Source organism: Stylophora pistillata, chromosome 10, assembly GCF_964205215.1.
Source record: "Stylophora pistillata chromosome 10, jaStyPist1.2, whole genome shotgun sequence".
Classification (NCBI taxonomy): domain Eukaryota; kingdom Metazoa; phylum Cnidaria; class Anthozoa; order Scleractinia; family Pocilloporidae; genus Stylophora; species Stylophora pistillata.
In genome coordinates, this window is record NC_142528.1 from 7,425,256 (window position 1) to 7,441,656 (window position 16,401).

General features: G+C 38.9%; 2 protein-coding genes across 5 annotated transcripts; one reads left to right on the forward strand and one right to left on the reverse strand.

The window, feature by feature from the left end:
• The first annotated feature begins 7,198 nt into the window (after nucleotides 1-7,198).
• LOC111347320 (uncharacterized) lies at nucleotides 7,199-13,271 on the forward strand. Of its 4 annotated transcripts, none has more exons than XM_088736336.1 (7): nucleotides 7,199-7,834; nucleotides 7,934-8,408; nucleotides 8,884-8,997; nucleotides 9,328-9,401; nucleotides 9,556-11,461; nucleotides 11,579-12,208; nucleotides 12,504-13,271. In XM_088736336.1, exons 5-6 carry the CDS (start codon nucleotides 11,383-11,385, stop codon nucleotides 12,052-12,054), a joined length of 555 nt encoding a protein of 184 aa, XP_088592462.1. In that variant the 5' UTR covers nucleotides 7,199-7,834; nucleotides 7,934-8,408; nucleotides 8,884-8,997; nucleotides 9,328-9,401; nucleotides 9,556-11,382; the 3' UTR covers nucleotides 12,055-12,208; nucleotides 12,504-13,271. The 4 variants fall into 4 exon arrangements, with proteins under 4 accessions (XP_088592462.1, XP_088592460.1, XP_088592463.1 ...); XM_088736334.1 differs by having other exon boundaries at nucleotides 9,556-9,630; nucleotides 10,035-12,208; XM_088736337.1 differs by lacking the exons at nucleotides 11,579-12,208; nucleotides 12,504-13,271 and having other exon boundaries at nucleotides 9,553-9,630; nucleotides 10,035-11,559.
• On the reverse strand, nucleotides 12,890-16,371 carry LOC111327161 (uncharacterized). Its single transcript, XM_088736333.1, has 3 exons — nucleotides 15,689-16,371; nucleotides 14,420-14,969; nucleotides 12,890-14,213 (listed from the first exon to the last, which is right to left on the reverse strand). The coding sequence occupies exons 1-3, from the start codon at nucleotides 15,874-15,876 to the stop codon at nucleotides 13,998-14,000; spliced, it is 954 nt and encodes a 317-aa protein (XP_088592459.1). The 5' UTR covers nucleotides 15,877-16,371; the 3' UTR covers nucleotides 12,890-13,997.
• Between the last annotated feature and the right edge of the window lie 30 nt (nucleotides 16,372-16,401).

Here is a 16,401-nt window from a genome sequence, read left to right on the forward strand (position 1 = left end):
GTCACTTTAGATGAAACATTCATCTGTACGATTCAATAGAAACTATAAAAAGGCTTTAGTAACTTAGCTTTTTTCTGTTTTTCGTTTCGTATAAAGTTGTTGTTGTTGTTGTTATTGTATAATGCATAGATTCTGAACTAACACCCATTTTACAGTACATAGATCTGATTCTTATACGGAGTTCATCGAACGCTGATTTTAATTGATATGATATCTGTTGAACAGTCTTTTGAGTTTGAGTTGTAGTTTATATGGGTGGTTAGATCTCGACTTAGTGTTTTTACAAAGTTCAAAATAGTCGCTGAAATTCAATCCATTTAGATTGAATACAGTTTTATAACATTCCACTAAGGAAAGGAAATCTCTCCTTTGTACTAAAGAGTTCCATTTAAGAATTTTACACCTCTCCGTATACGCCATCTCTTGTCTTCTTTGGCCTAAGGCAATTCGCGAGGCTCTTCTTTGTATCTTCTCAATTTCATCGATGTCTTTGATGAGGTGTGGTGACCACACCGGGCAGGCGTATTCCAAGATTGAACGAACCAAGGTTTTGTACAAGTTTGAAAAAATATCTTTGTTTTTACCGCCTACTGTGCGTTTAAGTAAGCCAAGAACCTTATTTGCTTTGTGAACTATTTGTTCAACATGTTTTGACCATTTCAGATCACTAGTCATAATAACTCCAAGATCTTTGTAATTAGATACATTCCTCAACACTGTACTCGATATATTGTACCGTGTGGACTTTTTGTCTTTGTTATGTGTAATTCTGATGACTTCACAGTTGGTAGAATTAAATTTCATCTGCCAACGATCTGCCCATAGGTCGAGGGTGGTCAGATCTATCTGTAAAGCAATAGAATCATCGATATTATGTATCTGTCGGTAGATTTTGGTATCGTCGGCAAATAATTTGGCAGTAGACATGATGATGCCAGGTATTTCGTTCACATAAATAGGGAACATAACCGGTCCCAGTACTGAGCCTTGAGGGACAGGCGACCCAGTGATTTTCATTGTTGGATTTTTTTTTTGCTTTTTTGTAAAGGTGTTTCTTTTTCCTGCACAATTTAATTAAATCCTTCGTAATCCATGGAGCGATGTTTTTTCTTCTATGCCGGTACTTGGGAATACTTTCGTTTACCGCTGCAAAATAAAGATCTTTCCATGCTTCCCAGTTAGCATTTATGTCCTGCTGTTCTATTGTAAAGTACCAGGGTAAATAGCTGAACAAAGATCTTAGATGATTCCAGTCTGCCTTGTTGAATGCATAATTTTCTTTAGTTGAGATCTGTTGTTGGTGGGGGCGAGTGTTTACGATGATTGTTATTGAATTATGATCGGAGAATGGTTCACCGACTTCCAAGTTATTTATCGGGTCAATGTTAGTCGTTAGTACTAGGTCTAATATGTTGTTCTCACGAGTAGGCTCGTCAACCATTTGATACAAGAAATGGTCTTGAACTATTTCAGACAGGAGGTAGTGATGCTCAGATGATTTAGTAGGATGGTTCGTAGACCAATCAAACTCGCTTAGGTTAAAATCTCCAGTGATGAGAAGATCTGTGGTTGTTATCGAAGAAAGGTATGACCAAAGGTCTTCCAGAGGCTTCAAGTCACTATTTGGCGGCCTGTAAAATGTTCCAATCGTTAATTTCTTCCCTCCGTCCGTGATCATATCAACAAATAGTAACTCAGAAGGCAGATCTTGGCGTTCTCGTATTGAGGTGATTATGCCTTTCTTCGTCGCGATCAAAACACCACCGCCATGTCTAGCTCCATTGCCGGCGTGGTCTTTCTGGTAGACAGTATAATCGCTACTGATAACTTCCTCACTTGAAATCGAACAGTCTAAATGCGTCTCAGTTAGAACAACGATATCCGCTTGACTATTAGCCAGTTGCAATTGTAATTTGGCAACTTTGTTGACAATGCTCCTGGCGTTTGTGAACAATACCTTCAACTTCGACTGAAGTGGGATTCTGTCTTCGAGGTCGTGTCGTGCATTTGGTACGTAACCGGGATTTACTTCAACATCACCACTGTGTAGGATCTTGAAAACAGCTGGGTTAAAAGCACAGGAGGCATTTGAATAGTATTTAAAACGCCTCGAGAGGAACTTTGAACGCTGGAGGCTCCTAAATTTTCGAAAGTTACCACGTGTAACGACAGCGGTAGCACCAGCGTCTACATTTGGACTGAAAAATACTCGTGGCCAAGAAACGATCTTTCCTGATTGTGCACGATGGTAATAATGGTCGAAGAGGCCATTGTGCGGAGGCAAATTGCCCAAAGAGGCCAAGAATATCGCCAAGAAAGCTGTAGTCACGAGAGTACAACCTTCCGCCATGATGTATTCACGCATAAGATACATGTTTAATTTATCGAAGGAATACCAGGACACTGAGAGATATATTTCCTCAACAGAAGTTGAGGAGTATGCCACGATGCCACGAGCGAGACTGTCAAACAAAATTTCAACTTTTAACTTTTTTTTCCTATTCATATATGCACAGATTGTGCAGAAATTCAATGAAAACTTATTTTACTGGCTATTAAAAAATGAAAAATAAACAAGCTGAGTGTATTTAAGTTTTTTCTTATGAACGGTAGGTTGCAAATCCACGCCATAAATTTACCCCTTTACCGAAGTAGATTTGACCCGAAAATTTCTCTTCCAGCGATAATATAAAAGTTTGTGTTTATTTGATTTGAAAAAAGGAAAGATGTACGATGGCCCATAGGGGGCAAAACACAACTCAATTTCTTTTCTAAAACACAACAATCTTTGCGAGAACACAACAATCTTTGCGAGAACACAACAATCCTTGCGAGAACACATCAATCTTTGCGAGAACAAAACAATCTTTTCGAGAACACAACAATCTTTGCGAGAACGAAACAATCTTTTCGAGAACAAAACAAAATTTCCAGAACACTAAAATCTTTTTCAGAACACAACGAAAATTCCTGATACACAACAATCATTTTAAAAATACAATAAAATTTTCTGATACACAAACGTAAAGTAAAACACGACAAAATTAAGTGAAACACAACAAAATTTCAAAGTACTGATAACTAACCCTGACGCTAAAGGCGACGGGAACCTGGGACTGGCTCGGGTCAATGTCATTAAAAGGCGCCATTTTGTACCGTTCATGTCCATGGGGTTTGATCTGAAATGGCTTCTTCAAGTTCAGTAAGCCGATAATCCGGGGGAGGAGAGCATAATTTCATTTTACTTTACGAGAGGATATACGTATGAAGCTATCACTGAATTTTTAGCGAAGTTTCATGGCATTACGATGTGTGTACGAACATTGAAAAGTAGGTTGAGGCAATTGAACTTAAGGAGAAGATTGCTATCTTTTGATATAGATGTTGTACGGGAACAAATCTTGAATGAGCTTAGTGGCCCAGGCTGCCAAGGTGGATATAGAAGTATGTGGCATACCCTACGACTAAAAGATATTCAAGTTCTTAGACATGTTGTAGCTGAACTTATGAGGGAAATGTAAAATGGGGTTGACAGGCCTACACGACTCCCCTGCGCGTGTTTGGAGTAGCCTATTCAAAGTTTGGCCGACAGAGCTGAATAATAAAATGCTACGTCAGCGGGTATGCGGTCAACAACGCGGGCTTAAGTGTCCTAGGTCTAGAATTTAGCGAAATTAGCGGAAAATAATAAGGGCTGACCTTTAAAACCGAGGAACTCTGTTTTCGTCAAAGGCACTTTCCTATTTCCAAAGGTTTACATGGGAAAATTAATTTTTAAAAATTTTTAGGGGGCATACCAAATTTTTGGAGGTTGTTCTGTAAAAGAACAGCGGCAAGGAAAACGACGCCTCGTAGCAACAGAGTAGGAAATCAACCATGCGAACGACTCAAAATCCGTGTTTCCGCTGCAAAACCTGGCGCATGCGTATACGTTATTCAGCTCTGTCAGTTTGGCCCTAACGAATATGTCTTTGGGCGACCGTCCTCTTTTGTAAGATACGAGAAACGGATTTTTATATATTTTGTTCAGTAGTGGTTTTGTGTTCCTATTAAATGCCACTGTGTCATGAGAATTTGCTTTAGATTTGGCACTGATGGTTGGTATTGTGTAACAAAAGGCAAGACTCGTTGGTTCGTCTTTTGTTTCTGTTGAAGAGCTAAGTTCCTGTTTTTTAATTCACTTCTGAGAGGGTTGTGCTAACGAGGTCCTCTGGGTAGCCTCTCTTTACCAAATGCGCATCATTTGTAATTTTCTCCTCGAATATTGTTTGAGATGAGTTTGTTCTTAGAAGTGTAAGGGTCTCCCCTTTTATGAAGTCTTTTTTAATTCCTTGTGGGTGACAGGAACTAAAGTGTGTATACTGAAATGTCTCAGTTTGTTTAAAATGAGTACACACATCAGGGATTGCGTCTTTTTCAAATCGTTCACCTTTGTTGATGTACAGCTATTTTTTTGACTGTCTTGATCGTTAAGTTGTCTTGATTGATTTTACTGTGACAAAACATGGCGGGCAACAGCATGGAACAGAATGGACTATGGAGAACAAGCGCGAAGGGCCCATGTGACTAAAAATTCAGTGATAGCTTCAGACGTATATCCTCTTGTAAAGTAATATGAAATTATGCTCTCCTCCCCCGGATTATCGCTTACTGAACTTGAAGAAGCCATTTCAGATCAAACCCCATGAACATGAACGGTACAAAATGGCGCCTTTTAATGATATTGACCAGAGCCAGTCCCAGGTTCCCGTCGCTTTTAGCGTCAGGATTAGTGACCAGTACTTTGAAATTTTGTTGTGTTTTACTTGATTTTGTTGTGTTTTAGTTTGCGTATGTGTATCAGAAAGTTTTATTTTATTTTCAAAATGATTGTTGTGTATCAGGAATTTTCGTTGTGTTCTGAAAAATATCTTAGTGTTCTGGAAAATTTTGTTGCGTTCTCTAAAAGATTGTTTTGTTCTCGAAAAGATTGTTTTGTTCTCGCAAAGATTGATGTGTTCTCGCAAAGATTGTTGTGTTCTCGCAAAGATTGTTGTGTTTTAGAAAAGAAATTGAGTTGTGTTTTGCCCCTATGGGCCACCGCAAAGATGTTTAATGCTAACATAACTTTCGACCACAAATGCCTACGTTATCTACAAGTCTGTTGAGCTCAACAGAGTGGCTAATGCTATTTTTAACTTCCAATCACAGGTCGGTGCAATTCCTGTATTTAGCTGCAAGTGTTGGCGCGAAAGCCGCCATTTTGATAGATGCCAACTCGACTCTCTCTTTCCCAGTCCTTCTTTGATGAAATGGTCACTAAACCCTACCCTGGGGTGAACCCTGTGTCAATAAAAGTTTACAGACCCTACCCCAGGCAAGGCTATTTTGTCAATAGCCCGTGTATGCCCGGGCTCCCCCCGTTGGGGCAAGACATTGATTGGTGTATAACTAGCTGGTTTAGGTCGATGTTAGATAGTATTTGGTGGCGTGTCAACACAAAGTAACATCGACCAAAACCAGCCCCAGCTAATTTCCTCGGAACGACGGTAAGCCACGTAATTCGGCGCAAATACTGCTGAATCTGTTGTAGATTTAACAGTTTTTAGTAATAAAAACTGTTGATGTCAAAAATTGACCCTTTTTTAAACTGAAAACAACATTTACGCAGCGATCGATCAAACGAGCGGAAGTCGAGGGTTCGTTTTGTAAGACTCCGCTGACATATCGATGACTCATCTGGTTTAGGTCGATGTTATCTAGTGCGATCTAGTGCCGACTCGTGCCGATTAGTGCCGACTTCCGAACGCAGATGCTCACACGCACGATCTCGAGCCCAAAGTCTTTTTTTTGGCTACTTGTCAGCGGTTAGTCGCGAGAGATTAAAGCGTGGTTAGGTCACCTGCAGTATCAAAAGGATCGATACTCCTCGCCAGTATCGATATTTTAATTTTTCGATTCGACCTCGGTATCGCTAGTATCGAATACTTGGTATCAGTATCGGCCCATCCTTGTGAAGTTATTCAGCTACAAATCTATTAAAATCGGAAGGGCAATGGGATACGGTGCTTTGGAAGACCTTGGACGCGGTGTTCAAGTTTTAGCACAAGACCAATTCGTTTCAAAGATGCTGATTTGTTACCTCAACAGAAAACATAAATTTCGTTATGGTTTCGCCTTCAGAAACGGATGCAATCTTCGCGTAGTAACGTGGACGAACGGCGAGAGGAAAAACAGAACTGTTCCTAAAGGTGCATATGTCGTTGCCTTCAGTGAAGTATACACCAATAAAGGTTTCGGGATGGAATTCGACGAGGAGGATTTTGATTTTGACTGGTTCGACGAAGAAGCTCAGAGCATTGTAATAGGAGAGCTAGAGGAGTGGTTTCACGATGAAGACGATTTGGTTGACATTTGCGAAGGAGTAGCTCGCCTTTGAGTGGTTTTATGATTAACACGACGAAGTCCTCGAATAATAAACAAATGGAAGACTAGCCAATCTGGTGTCAATATTGTAGCACAAGAAGAAGCTGCATAGAAGTACGGGTACAGAGTTGATGTAGATATTTTAGTAAAATTTATTCAACTTATATGGGAACTTTTATCTTAGAATGTAATAAGCTTCAGGATTGTCAAAATACATTTTAGATATTTTTCCTACTAGCCACACAGTTTGAGATTATGGTATTCTTCGTTTTCAACCACGTGACTAAATTTTGTGACGTAAGTCGCGACCGCCATGCTGGTGGACATCTGTTAAGGTAAATATGGCTTCGGCCGACGAGTATGGGCGGCCGTCACCACCAAAAATACAAGGATGTCAAATAGATCAGTAAATACAAAGATGGTTTAAGGATCAGCTGCAGGATAACATAGCTAATAAAGGAATGGCAAGGCCAAATTATAAACAGACAGTCTAGGTTTCCTTCATGAAATAGAACAGCCTAAACATAAATAGTTTAGCCAAATGATAAACGGTCTAGTTGCCCATGTCGAGTTGGAACATGAAATTGTGAAATGGACCAGGTAAATTGCGAATAGTCTAGCGTTCATTTGCAATACAGTGCACAAACGGTGTAGCTTTGTGTCAAATGACTCAGGTTAATACGGACTAGCGCAGCGTACGCACAGACGGTGTAGCTTTGGGTGAAATGGCTCAGCACAATGTCGAATGGTACAGCGTACATACAAACAATGTAGCTTTGCGGGAAAAGGCTCAGCCTAATGTGGAATGGTACAGCGTACACACAAATGGTGTAGCGTTGTGCGAAATGACTCAGCGTAATGTCAAATGGTACGGCATAATTATGAAGGGTAAATAGGTTCAAAAATGTCATTTGATGATTATCGGGTTTATCGGGCCGTTTCGTCGTGTTATCGCGTAGTACCGCAGTGTTATTGGGTGTTGTCGTGGTTTTATTGGGCCATGTCGTCATTTTATCGGGTCGTGTCGTCAATTTATTCGGTCATGTCGTTTTATCGGGTTATCCTGTCATTTTATCGGGCTATGCGCCTTCAGAACGTCTTAACTGCAGTCGTACCCAAAAGATTAGTACACAGGCTCTCATCTTCTCAAACAGGGCTTCACATTCGTTTATCGTTCTCTACCCATGTTTGCGTCTCGCTCGATTCGCGCGGGTATTTTTCTTGTCAAAATGGACAAGGGGAACGACAAGGGCAAGAGCTTAATAAATGATGTAACGGCCATCATGAAGTCGGCGATTGATGAACCTGATCGCCTAAGATCATCCCATGGAAGTTCATCAATCAGCTCATCAAGTTCAAATTTTAATTCCTCTGGCTCTGTACAAAGTAAAGACAGTGATTTTTAGACAAGAGCTAAAGAAAACTTCAGGTAACTTTTATGCTTTGATTATTTTATCTTCTTTTACAAAAGTATCCTCTGATTTATTTTGTCTTTCTGCTAAATCAACTTCTTTGGATATTTTGAAAGACGTGCCTTCCCATCTGGAATAAGTCAGCAACGCCATCCGGTACCAGATAAAAGGAAGGGGAAAGCGTCAACGAGATACATGCCTTATTTCAAAGCTAAGGAAAGTTGGACTCATAATTTTTGTATTCTTGGGGGAGTAATTGACGATCAAACCCCTACAAAGGATAATTTACTGGATCTCCAGAAGGCTGGCTTGGGGAGGAAATAGGTAGTATTTGAAAATAACAAGTCAAATCATGAAGAATTCATTGTAGCCCTTGAAAAGGCATGCCCTAAACTTAAAGAGGGAGGAGGTGTGGAGCTGCCTTAAGCTGTTGGAGGTGGTGGAGGACAAAGGAAACTGGAAACTATTCCACCTGGTCCAGATGGCTATTCCATTCCTTACCTGAGATGCACAGTGTGTGTTGGTCAAGCAGTCACCTATGTAAGACCTTTGCAACAGGAATTAGACCTCAGCCCACAATCCACCAGTCTGGTACTGTGTTCGAATGTTTTTTGTAATTAATTTTTAATTGAAGGAACTATTTTGTCATCAGAAGAAGAGTGCAGGGAGCGGGAAGGGTTCAGATGTGTTTTGTGAAAGGGACTTGCAAAGTGGGATGGAGTCAACTTGCTTTTTTCTAGTATTTCTTAAAGACCCCATAGATCCCACCAGCACCCCCCTGGTGAAAAATGGTCTCTCACCTTCGACACATATTACAGTACTTTCATTTGTGACATAATACAGTTTATACCATCACAGTAAATTACTTCTGTACCTACAGCAGTTTTATTGTTACTCATAGTTTTAAGAATGTAAGTTGTGCTAGCATGCGAGTTACTCCAAATTGTTACATAATATTATATACCACTGTGTCATCTATAGTGTTGCTGTTTTTACACTGGGTTTCATCTCATAAATAATTTGTAAATTTTTATTTGTTGCGATATAATTTATCTTCTATACACAGTTTGTAGGAGACAAGGATTACCCGACTGTTGAATGCATGTCATGTGGCCAGAAAGTGAATTATGGTCACCTTAGGGTCCATAAGGAGAAGGAGTGCAAAGAATCTACACTTAAGGTATTTGTCAAAGCTATTGTTGAAGTTAAAGTCAGGACGTGATTACATTTCTGCCCATGTAATTGAGTTCTACAAAGCACTTCAAAACAGTTTTCTTAGATGCATGTAAAGTGACTATTAGTGTACATATGAAAAAGTAATGCAAATTATACCATGGAATATGCAAAAATATAGTGACCACAATATACTTGGGTATTGCTAGCTAGAAAGCGACAAACGATTTCATAGCAGATGTTAACAGATAAAAAGTGACTACTACTTAGTAATTTGCAGGTTTATTGAATTCACTTCCAACATTGTGAGATAAAATGTTGCTGCTTTTATTGGTAGGATTGTGGTGATGAACTGTCAGATCCTTTTTTTCAAGCAGGCCCATTTCATATTGATTTAACTTCTGCAATGAGGTATGTGTCAATTATGAACATGCAATAATTAGCAAGTTATCATTTTGTCATGCATATTTATTTGAGGCTGCAAAGTCTCAAATATTTTCCCTAAATGATTATCAATTCCCCCATTATAAACATATATTTCATTTAACCTTTTAATTGCAAGAAGATTGGTGCTGAAGGACAAACTGCATCTGTTGACACCAAAGCCAGGCCATCTTTAGATTCCACTTATGAAACTGAGGTACATGTACATGTTTATCTATGGTACAATACTTTTATCCACCATTTGCAATAATGTTTTTGACAAAACATTTTTACATGGATATTGTTAAAGTAATAACATTTGGTTACAGCTTTTGAGAGATTGATGCAAATACTATTTATTGTTTTATGATATGCAATTAAACAAATAAAGAAAATGCACCGTATAATTATGTATAGTATATGATGGTGTGAAATAGCATTATTAGTAATGCAAGCTGATGTGTTTAATTCAATCTGTTTAAGTACACACATGTATAATTACAGAAAACAGTGTGAAAATAACATTTTTGTTTAAATTCAAAACAGTTCTCTTGAAGAGCCTAGTACAAGTTGCAGTCGTATTGCAGTATTTTAAAAATACTATATGTACCTTCATTTTAGGAGCATGTCTTCCAAACTTTGAAGAACATGTTTCCTGACATCAATGAGGTGCTTTTACAAGACGTTGCAGGAAATGTGTTGAACAGTAATGAAGCTGTGAATGTTATTTTAGAGAAGCAAAACCAGATGCAAGAAGAAGCTGCACCATATTGCAAAAAAGTTATGAGAAAGCAGTATCTGTCTTTTACTGCTTGTGATTACCTTGGTTACATTATTTAGAGTGCCTTTGAAATTAAAATGTTGTCATACATATTTAGATTGCATTTCAACATCCTTTGATAATGAGGAAAAATGGCATAATGAAAATAATATTGCCATGGAAACATTCCTAGCCCCAGATTCCTTTGAACTACTTGAACATAAAATTCAAATTGCTGCCACTGTCATACAAAATCATTTGCTTTAAGCCACTCATAATTATGCAATACCTATATTGTTGAAAATTCTCATATGCCTATTTGAATTTGTATTTGTAGTTATAGATTCGTACAGTGTACAGGCAAGAGAACAATAGGACACGTAGTCCCCTACTAGGTTCACCCACCTAAACCAACCCCAACCCAACAGTCCTGCACTCTATCCATCAAGCTAACTGGGAGGTGGTTGGGGAATGCTGCAGTAAGGGAATTTCTTTTACTTCAAGAAGAAGCCTTGGGCAAAGATTGTTTCCATGATAACATCTGATTTTCACAATGTGTATTTCCTTGTATATTTGTCACCACACATGTACAGTTTGAGTTGCTTTTAACGACTATTTGTAGAGATATTCTTCATTTCCTAATTTTTGTTCAGGCTTAGTCAACCTCATGACATCATAAATCAAAAGTGGTATATTATTCACTTCAAAAAAAATTTGAAATGCAATCATTATATTAATGACAAAATTTTCATGTCATAGGCACTAACAATGAATCAGCATGCTTTTCAAAATTAAACATTGAATTTCTCATGGATCTAGATGTTTTTAATAAATTATTAGTGGTTTGTATGATAAAATATTGTACAAAGCACTAATTGTTAATTTTAAAAAAATTATCAACATGCATTAACCATCTAGATCAATGAGAAATCCAATGTCTAATTTTGAAAAGCATGCTTATTCGCTGTTAGTGCCTACGACATGAAAATTTTGTCATTAAAATTATGATTGCATCTCAACATCCATTTGAAGTGAAGAGTGGTACTGAGTGGTCCATATGGTTAACATTTTTTCCTGGTAGTTTCATTTTCAGAAACTTCAACTTGTAACTCCAGCTGTGACAGCTAGAAGTTATTCAAGGACTATGCAGACAGTTTTGTTGATCTAACAATCCCAACAAACACAATACATGTAAATTGTGATGAAGACATGTTCACCCAGGCCAGATTGATCTACAAAAGAATGGATAAGAACAAATTAAAAGCAGTCCCAAATGTAGTTTTTGAAGGTAATTATATCAGTGAATTGGGAAGTGATGCTGGTGGCCCAAGCCGTGAGTTCTTTTTTCTTGCTTTGACTTCCTGCATGCAGGAAATGCAAAGTGGTGGTAGTATGTTTTTTACAGGCACAGCGAATCACCTTGTGCCTGTTCACGACTGGGATCTGCTTGAGGATGGAAATTTTATTCTGGTTGGAAAGATCATTGGTCATTCTATGATACATGGTGGGACTGGCTTTGTTGGTATGTCTCAAGGAATTGTTAAATATATTAAGACAGAAAGTGTGGATGTAGCAGCTGCTAGTATCACAACTGAAGATGTTCCTGATTCTGATGTTCAAGCTCAAGTTGGAAAAATAATAGATACACCCGATGACGGACTCTCCAAACTATGGATGAATGACAGTCTATTGATAGACACATTACAGCAGGCTGGTGTCCAGAAACTGGAAGCAAAGAACAAGGAAAAGGCAGATCAACAAATCCTATTGCACCAAGTTCTTCTGAAACGGAAGTACGAAGTAGATGATATAATCAAGGGGTTGAAAACCTTGTCGTTAACGGAATTCCTTAAAAGGCATCCATGTGTTTCTCCATTGTAATTTCCAACGGAGAGTGATGTTGCGGTACCAACATCTGTTGTTCTTAACAAGTTAGCTGTTGATGTTGATGAGCCACAGCCACTTGAACCAAACAAGCTTAGGTCGTATGGTTTTCTTCAAGACTACATCAAAGATTGTGAAGAGAAAAACACAGGTAAGGGGTATACCATTTTACTTCTAGCAGTGGGGGGTGGGAGTGCATTTTTGGGTGTTTTTTTGGCTCACTGTTTGTGCATGAATATTTTAATTGCAGTGGGTAGTCATGTTGTGCAGGAATGTTTTTATTGTACATGTATGCTTGCAGGAAATTCATTTTCAAAAAATCACTTCCCCCCCTCCCTTTATGGGATGAAATGGTTCACCCCTAATACAGTATCATTTATATTACTTGTCCTGCTTGAATCCAAGCGGTTCTTTACTGATCATGGCTTGCTTTTCATTTTGTTCAGGTCACACCATTTGTTGCACTCCAACGTTTCTACTCTTCTGTACAGGCTCGCCTCATGTGTCGGTAATGCGTGCGACCAAGTCAATTATGGTGGCTTTTCACAGAGATCCCAGGGCAGTTTATCCAAAGGCAAATACCTGTATTGGGCAGCTTAAATTGCTAACTTACCACACATCCTATGAAAACTTCAAATACATGTTCAACAAAGCAATAGAAGTTGAAGGCCAGGGTTTCATGATAACATAACAGTCAGAGTTTTAACAATTTTTGCCCCAGGACTGAAGCACTCACTTTGACAACAAAGGAAGAAAAATGTTTAACCTTTTTGTAAAATGTTAAGTTTCACATATTGTTTCAGTTACATCAAATGCATCCTGTGCATGCATTCTTTGGAGTATTTTTTTTTAATGTTGAGTTTCACACATTGTTTCTGTTACATCAATGCATCATGTACATGCATTCTTTGTAGTTATAGCTTTTAATGATTTCTGAATGGTTACTCATTTTTAACAACTCATTATTTGCCTGATTGTTTTTCATTTTAAACTCCAAGGTGATCAGATACAAACCGTATGTTAGAATGTTTTACATTTAATATTATGACAAAAGTCACATAATAATGACAATAGACTGCAAATTTGTGAATGATGGACCTGCAGATGTTGAACAATATTACTGGGTTGCATTTGTAAATGAACTGTTGTTAACCATTGTATGTTACAATATTAATGTTACAATAAAGCCAACATGTCAATTATTCATACATTGATCATGGTGACCAAGTCTGCTGCCAGGGTAGGGGGCACCTACAGCATAAATGAGTGGGGTAAATGTGTGGCCATGAGTCCCAGACCAGAACAAGACCTGGTTTTATAAAATGAAGGTGGTTGTCTAACCCAGATTTTTTTTTGTGTGTGTGTGTGTGTGTGTGTGAAAAGTGACTCAAATTTTCACATTTATGGAAATAGAAGGACTACAATGTAACACTGTGGCAAATGATATTCCATTAACAACCCTGACTAATTATTCTTAGTTCACTTCATTCTCATCTCCAGAGCTGCAATCCTTTGGCCAGCACCACGGATCATAGACTCTGAATGGTTGCAGTTTGAGGGACCTCGCTTGTCTCCTGTATGGTTTTCACTGGAAAAACCACCCAGGAATGCACAGATGCAATAGGACGGCGTCACAAGTTATATTTCAGTCGCATGCTTATCCTCAGTTTTTCTCATTTGCCTAAGTTTTTATGGAAAGATAACATACAGCGAAATTGTCCCACGTGATCCAAAAGCCAAAAATAAAAGGGAATATGACGAAGACATGAAGGACAAGTTAGCAGCATGTTTCTTCATTGTATAAGCTTTAAAATGATGTATAGGTTTTGGTGCTGAGCTTTTTGCACAATGCGGTCACAAAGGTTTACAGTAACTTTAACCAGGTAACTAAGTATATGTTGACAGTCCCCTACAATGCTGCATTAGTGATTTGAAAATACCTAGGTGATATGTTCTCTGACAAAGTCAACAGCTTCTAAGTATATGTCAACACCCCTATTGTCACTTGCATGCTTTGGGTTGATAGTTCTACGCAATTCAGCCAGTGCTTCATCACTTAATGGGCAAAGAACATCCGGTACATCTATTAAGTCATCTCCTTCAGTTGACTCTGGCAATATCCCTTCATAGTCTATCCCATAACTTTCTTGTTCTCTCTGTTGACATAAAAAGTAATGACAACTTCAAAACCTACCATACACTAAATAGGAATGGTCTGTGGGGAAGGGGTGGTAATTTGAATTTCAAAGGAAGCTTTAGAAGTTAAGTACAGTCCTGGATATTGGTGGAGCTTCCTAAACTCCTTATTTATTTTTCATTTCTGTCTATCTATTTAAATTTCATATGTGAAAGCTACACTCACCTCATTCAGCCAGACCTCTTTCGCAATAGTTCCATCATCATTTGCAATGCCCAACAGTCCCCTTATCCAAAGTTGGTTGGGAGTCATATTTCTAGCACTTTCAATAGGATGATTATCCCACCCAATTATGAACTGTTCCCAGCAGTTGTTAATTCTTGGAGCAAAGACATAATGCAGGCAAAACATCTGAAGGTCACTGTCTATGTCAAGACAGCCCTCATTTTCCAGGAAATCAAACAAACAGTAGAATGTGTAAGCACAGCAAACATAAACATCAACCCAAAGTCTTTCTATGCACTGATTATGCACGCTTTTTCCTGTTATAAATGACCCTCTGTCTGGCCCCCTCTCTGGATGGTTGAACATATATTGGGCAGCATCAACATTTTCACCACCGTGATCACCTCTGACTCTTGAAGGTAATCCATGGTTACCCACAGCTTCTAAAAAGGCATCAAGCACAGTCTGAGCCTTGTTATTTGTGCTGCATTTGAGAAACATGATTTTTCTAGAGTATCCATCAATGCAGCCGTAGATCACAAATTTCCATCTGTGGGAACATAAGGCAGGACTTTGTTTCACTGTGAAGTACATTTATAAATAAAATTTGGTACCTTCTGATGACTGACATGTGGACCAACATGTGGAAGGAGACAGCTGAGGGTGGGGATTTGACATTTTAAAGAACATTTTGATCAAATGCCCTACTAATGGGAAAATATTTCGAAGCCACCCAATTAGCCCAAAGGATAGTGCGCTGGACTGTTGTGCAGGAGGTCAAGGGTTCAAGCCCCGGCTAGACCAACACCCAAGGTCTTAAAATAATTGAGAAGAATTTGCTACCTTTCTATAACACCAAGAAATGCATAGATATTCTAGTCTTCTCGGATAGGGACGAGTAAATGGAGGTCCCATCTCCTGAGGGTTTGGGGGTAGGAGACGTTAATTTCCCATGCACAAGATTACTGTGTGATGCATGTCCTCCCCTGGTGTGGGATGGTTGGGTAGAGGTGAGATGGGTGGGATGTACAGGCCCCATTTAAACCAGCTTCAAGCTGAACTGGGCTGGCCTGTTTAAACATCGCAAACACAAATAGAAGTCAAAATACTACACGTCTGGCATTTACTGTCAAATCACTGCCCTCCGAATCTGCCCCCCACCACACACACACACACGCACGCACGCACACTAGCTTAACATTGATAGGTGCATAAACTTATGAAGTACATTTGAATAGCAATTCAAGTGAGTAATAACAAAGCACATACCTAATCAGTTTGTGGTGGCCATCCATGTGCCATAGTGCAAGGGGTGACTTCACATTGTATACCCTTCTGGAAACTGGTGTCAGTTGCAAAGCACGTAACAAAACACCTTCGGGGTCAGACCTTCGCATGGACTCTCTTAAACGGAATTGTTGTACATGTATCCCCCTTCCACGCAAAAAACCAGTCATCCTCCTGTATCCACAATTCGGAAATTCAGATACTAACTGCTGTATTATTTCATCAAGTTCATTGTCGCCAATAGCAGAGTAGGTTTGAGAAACTGAAAGATCATAGTCTCGAAATCTTCGCTTAAATATTGTACTGAGAACATCTCAAGCTGCCCTTTAGGAATATCAAAACTTGGTCTTCCTTTGCATCCAGAATATACTTTTTCTGGTTTGTAACCCTAATAAACGTCTTTATCGAGCTGTACAATGATGTTCTGTGCATGTCGGAGCTTTTCTATAACAGAATTCACTGGAATGTCAACATCTGGTTTGGCTTGTGTATATCGACTCAAAACGCCTAAAAACCAATCGAGACGAAATTTTTACGCTATCTAACTGATCTTGTCCAACACTGTGCCTCTCCAATTGAGAAACTAAATCGAGAAGAAACCTTTTTCCATACAACCGTAGGGCTTCCATCGACGCTTCCATCTTGTACTTTGACAGTATGTGGTTGTGAGAGCCTGTGTACTAATCTTTTGGGTG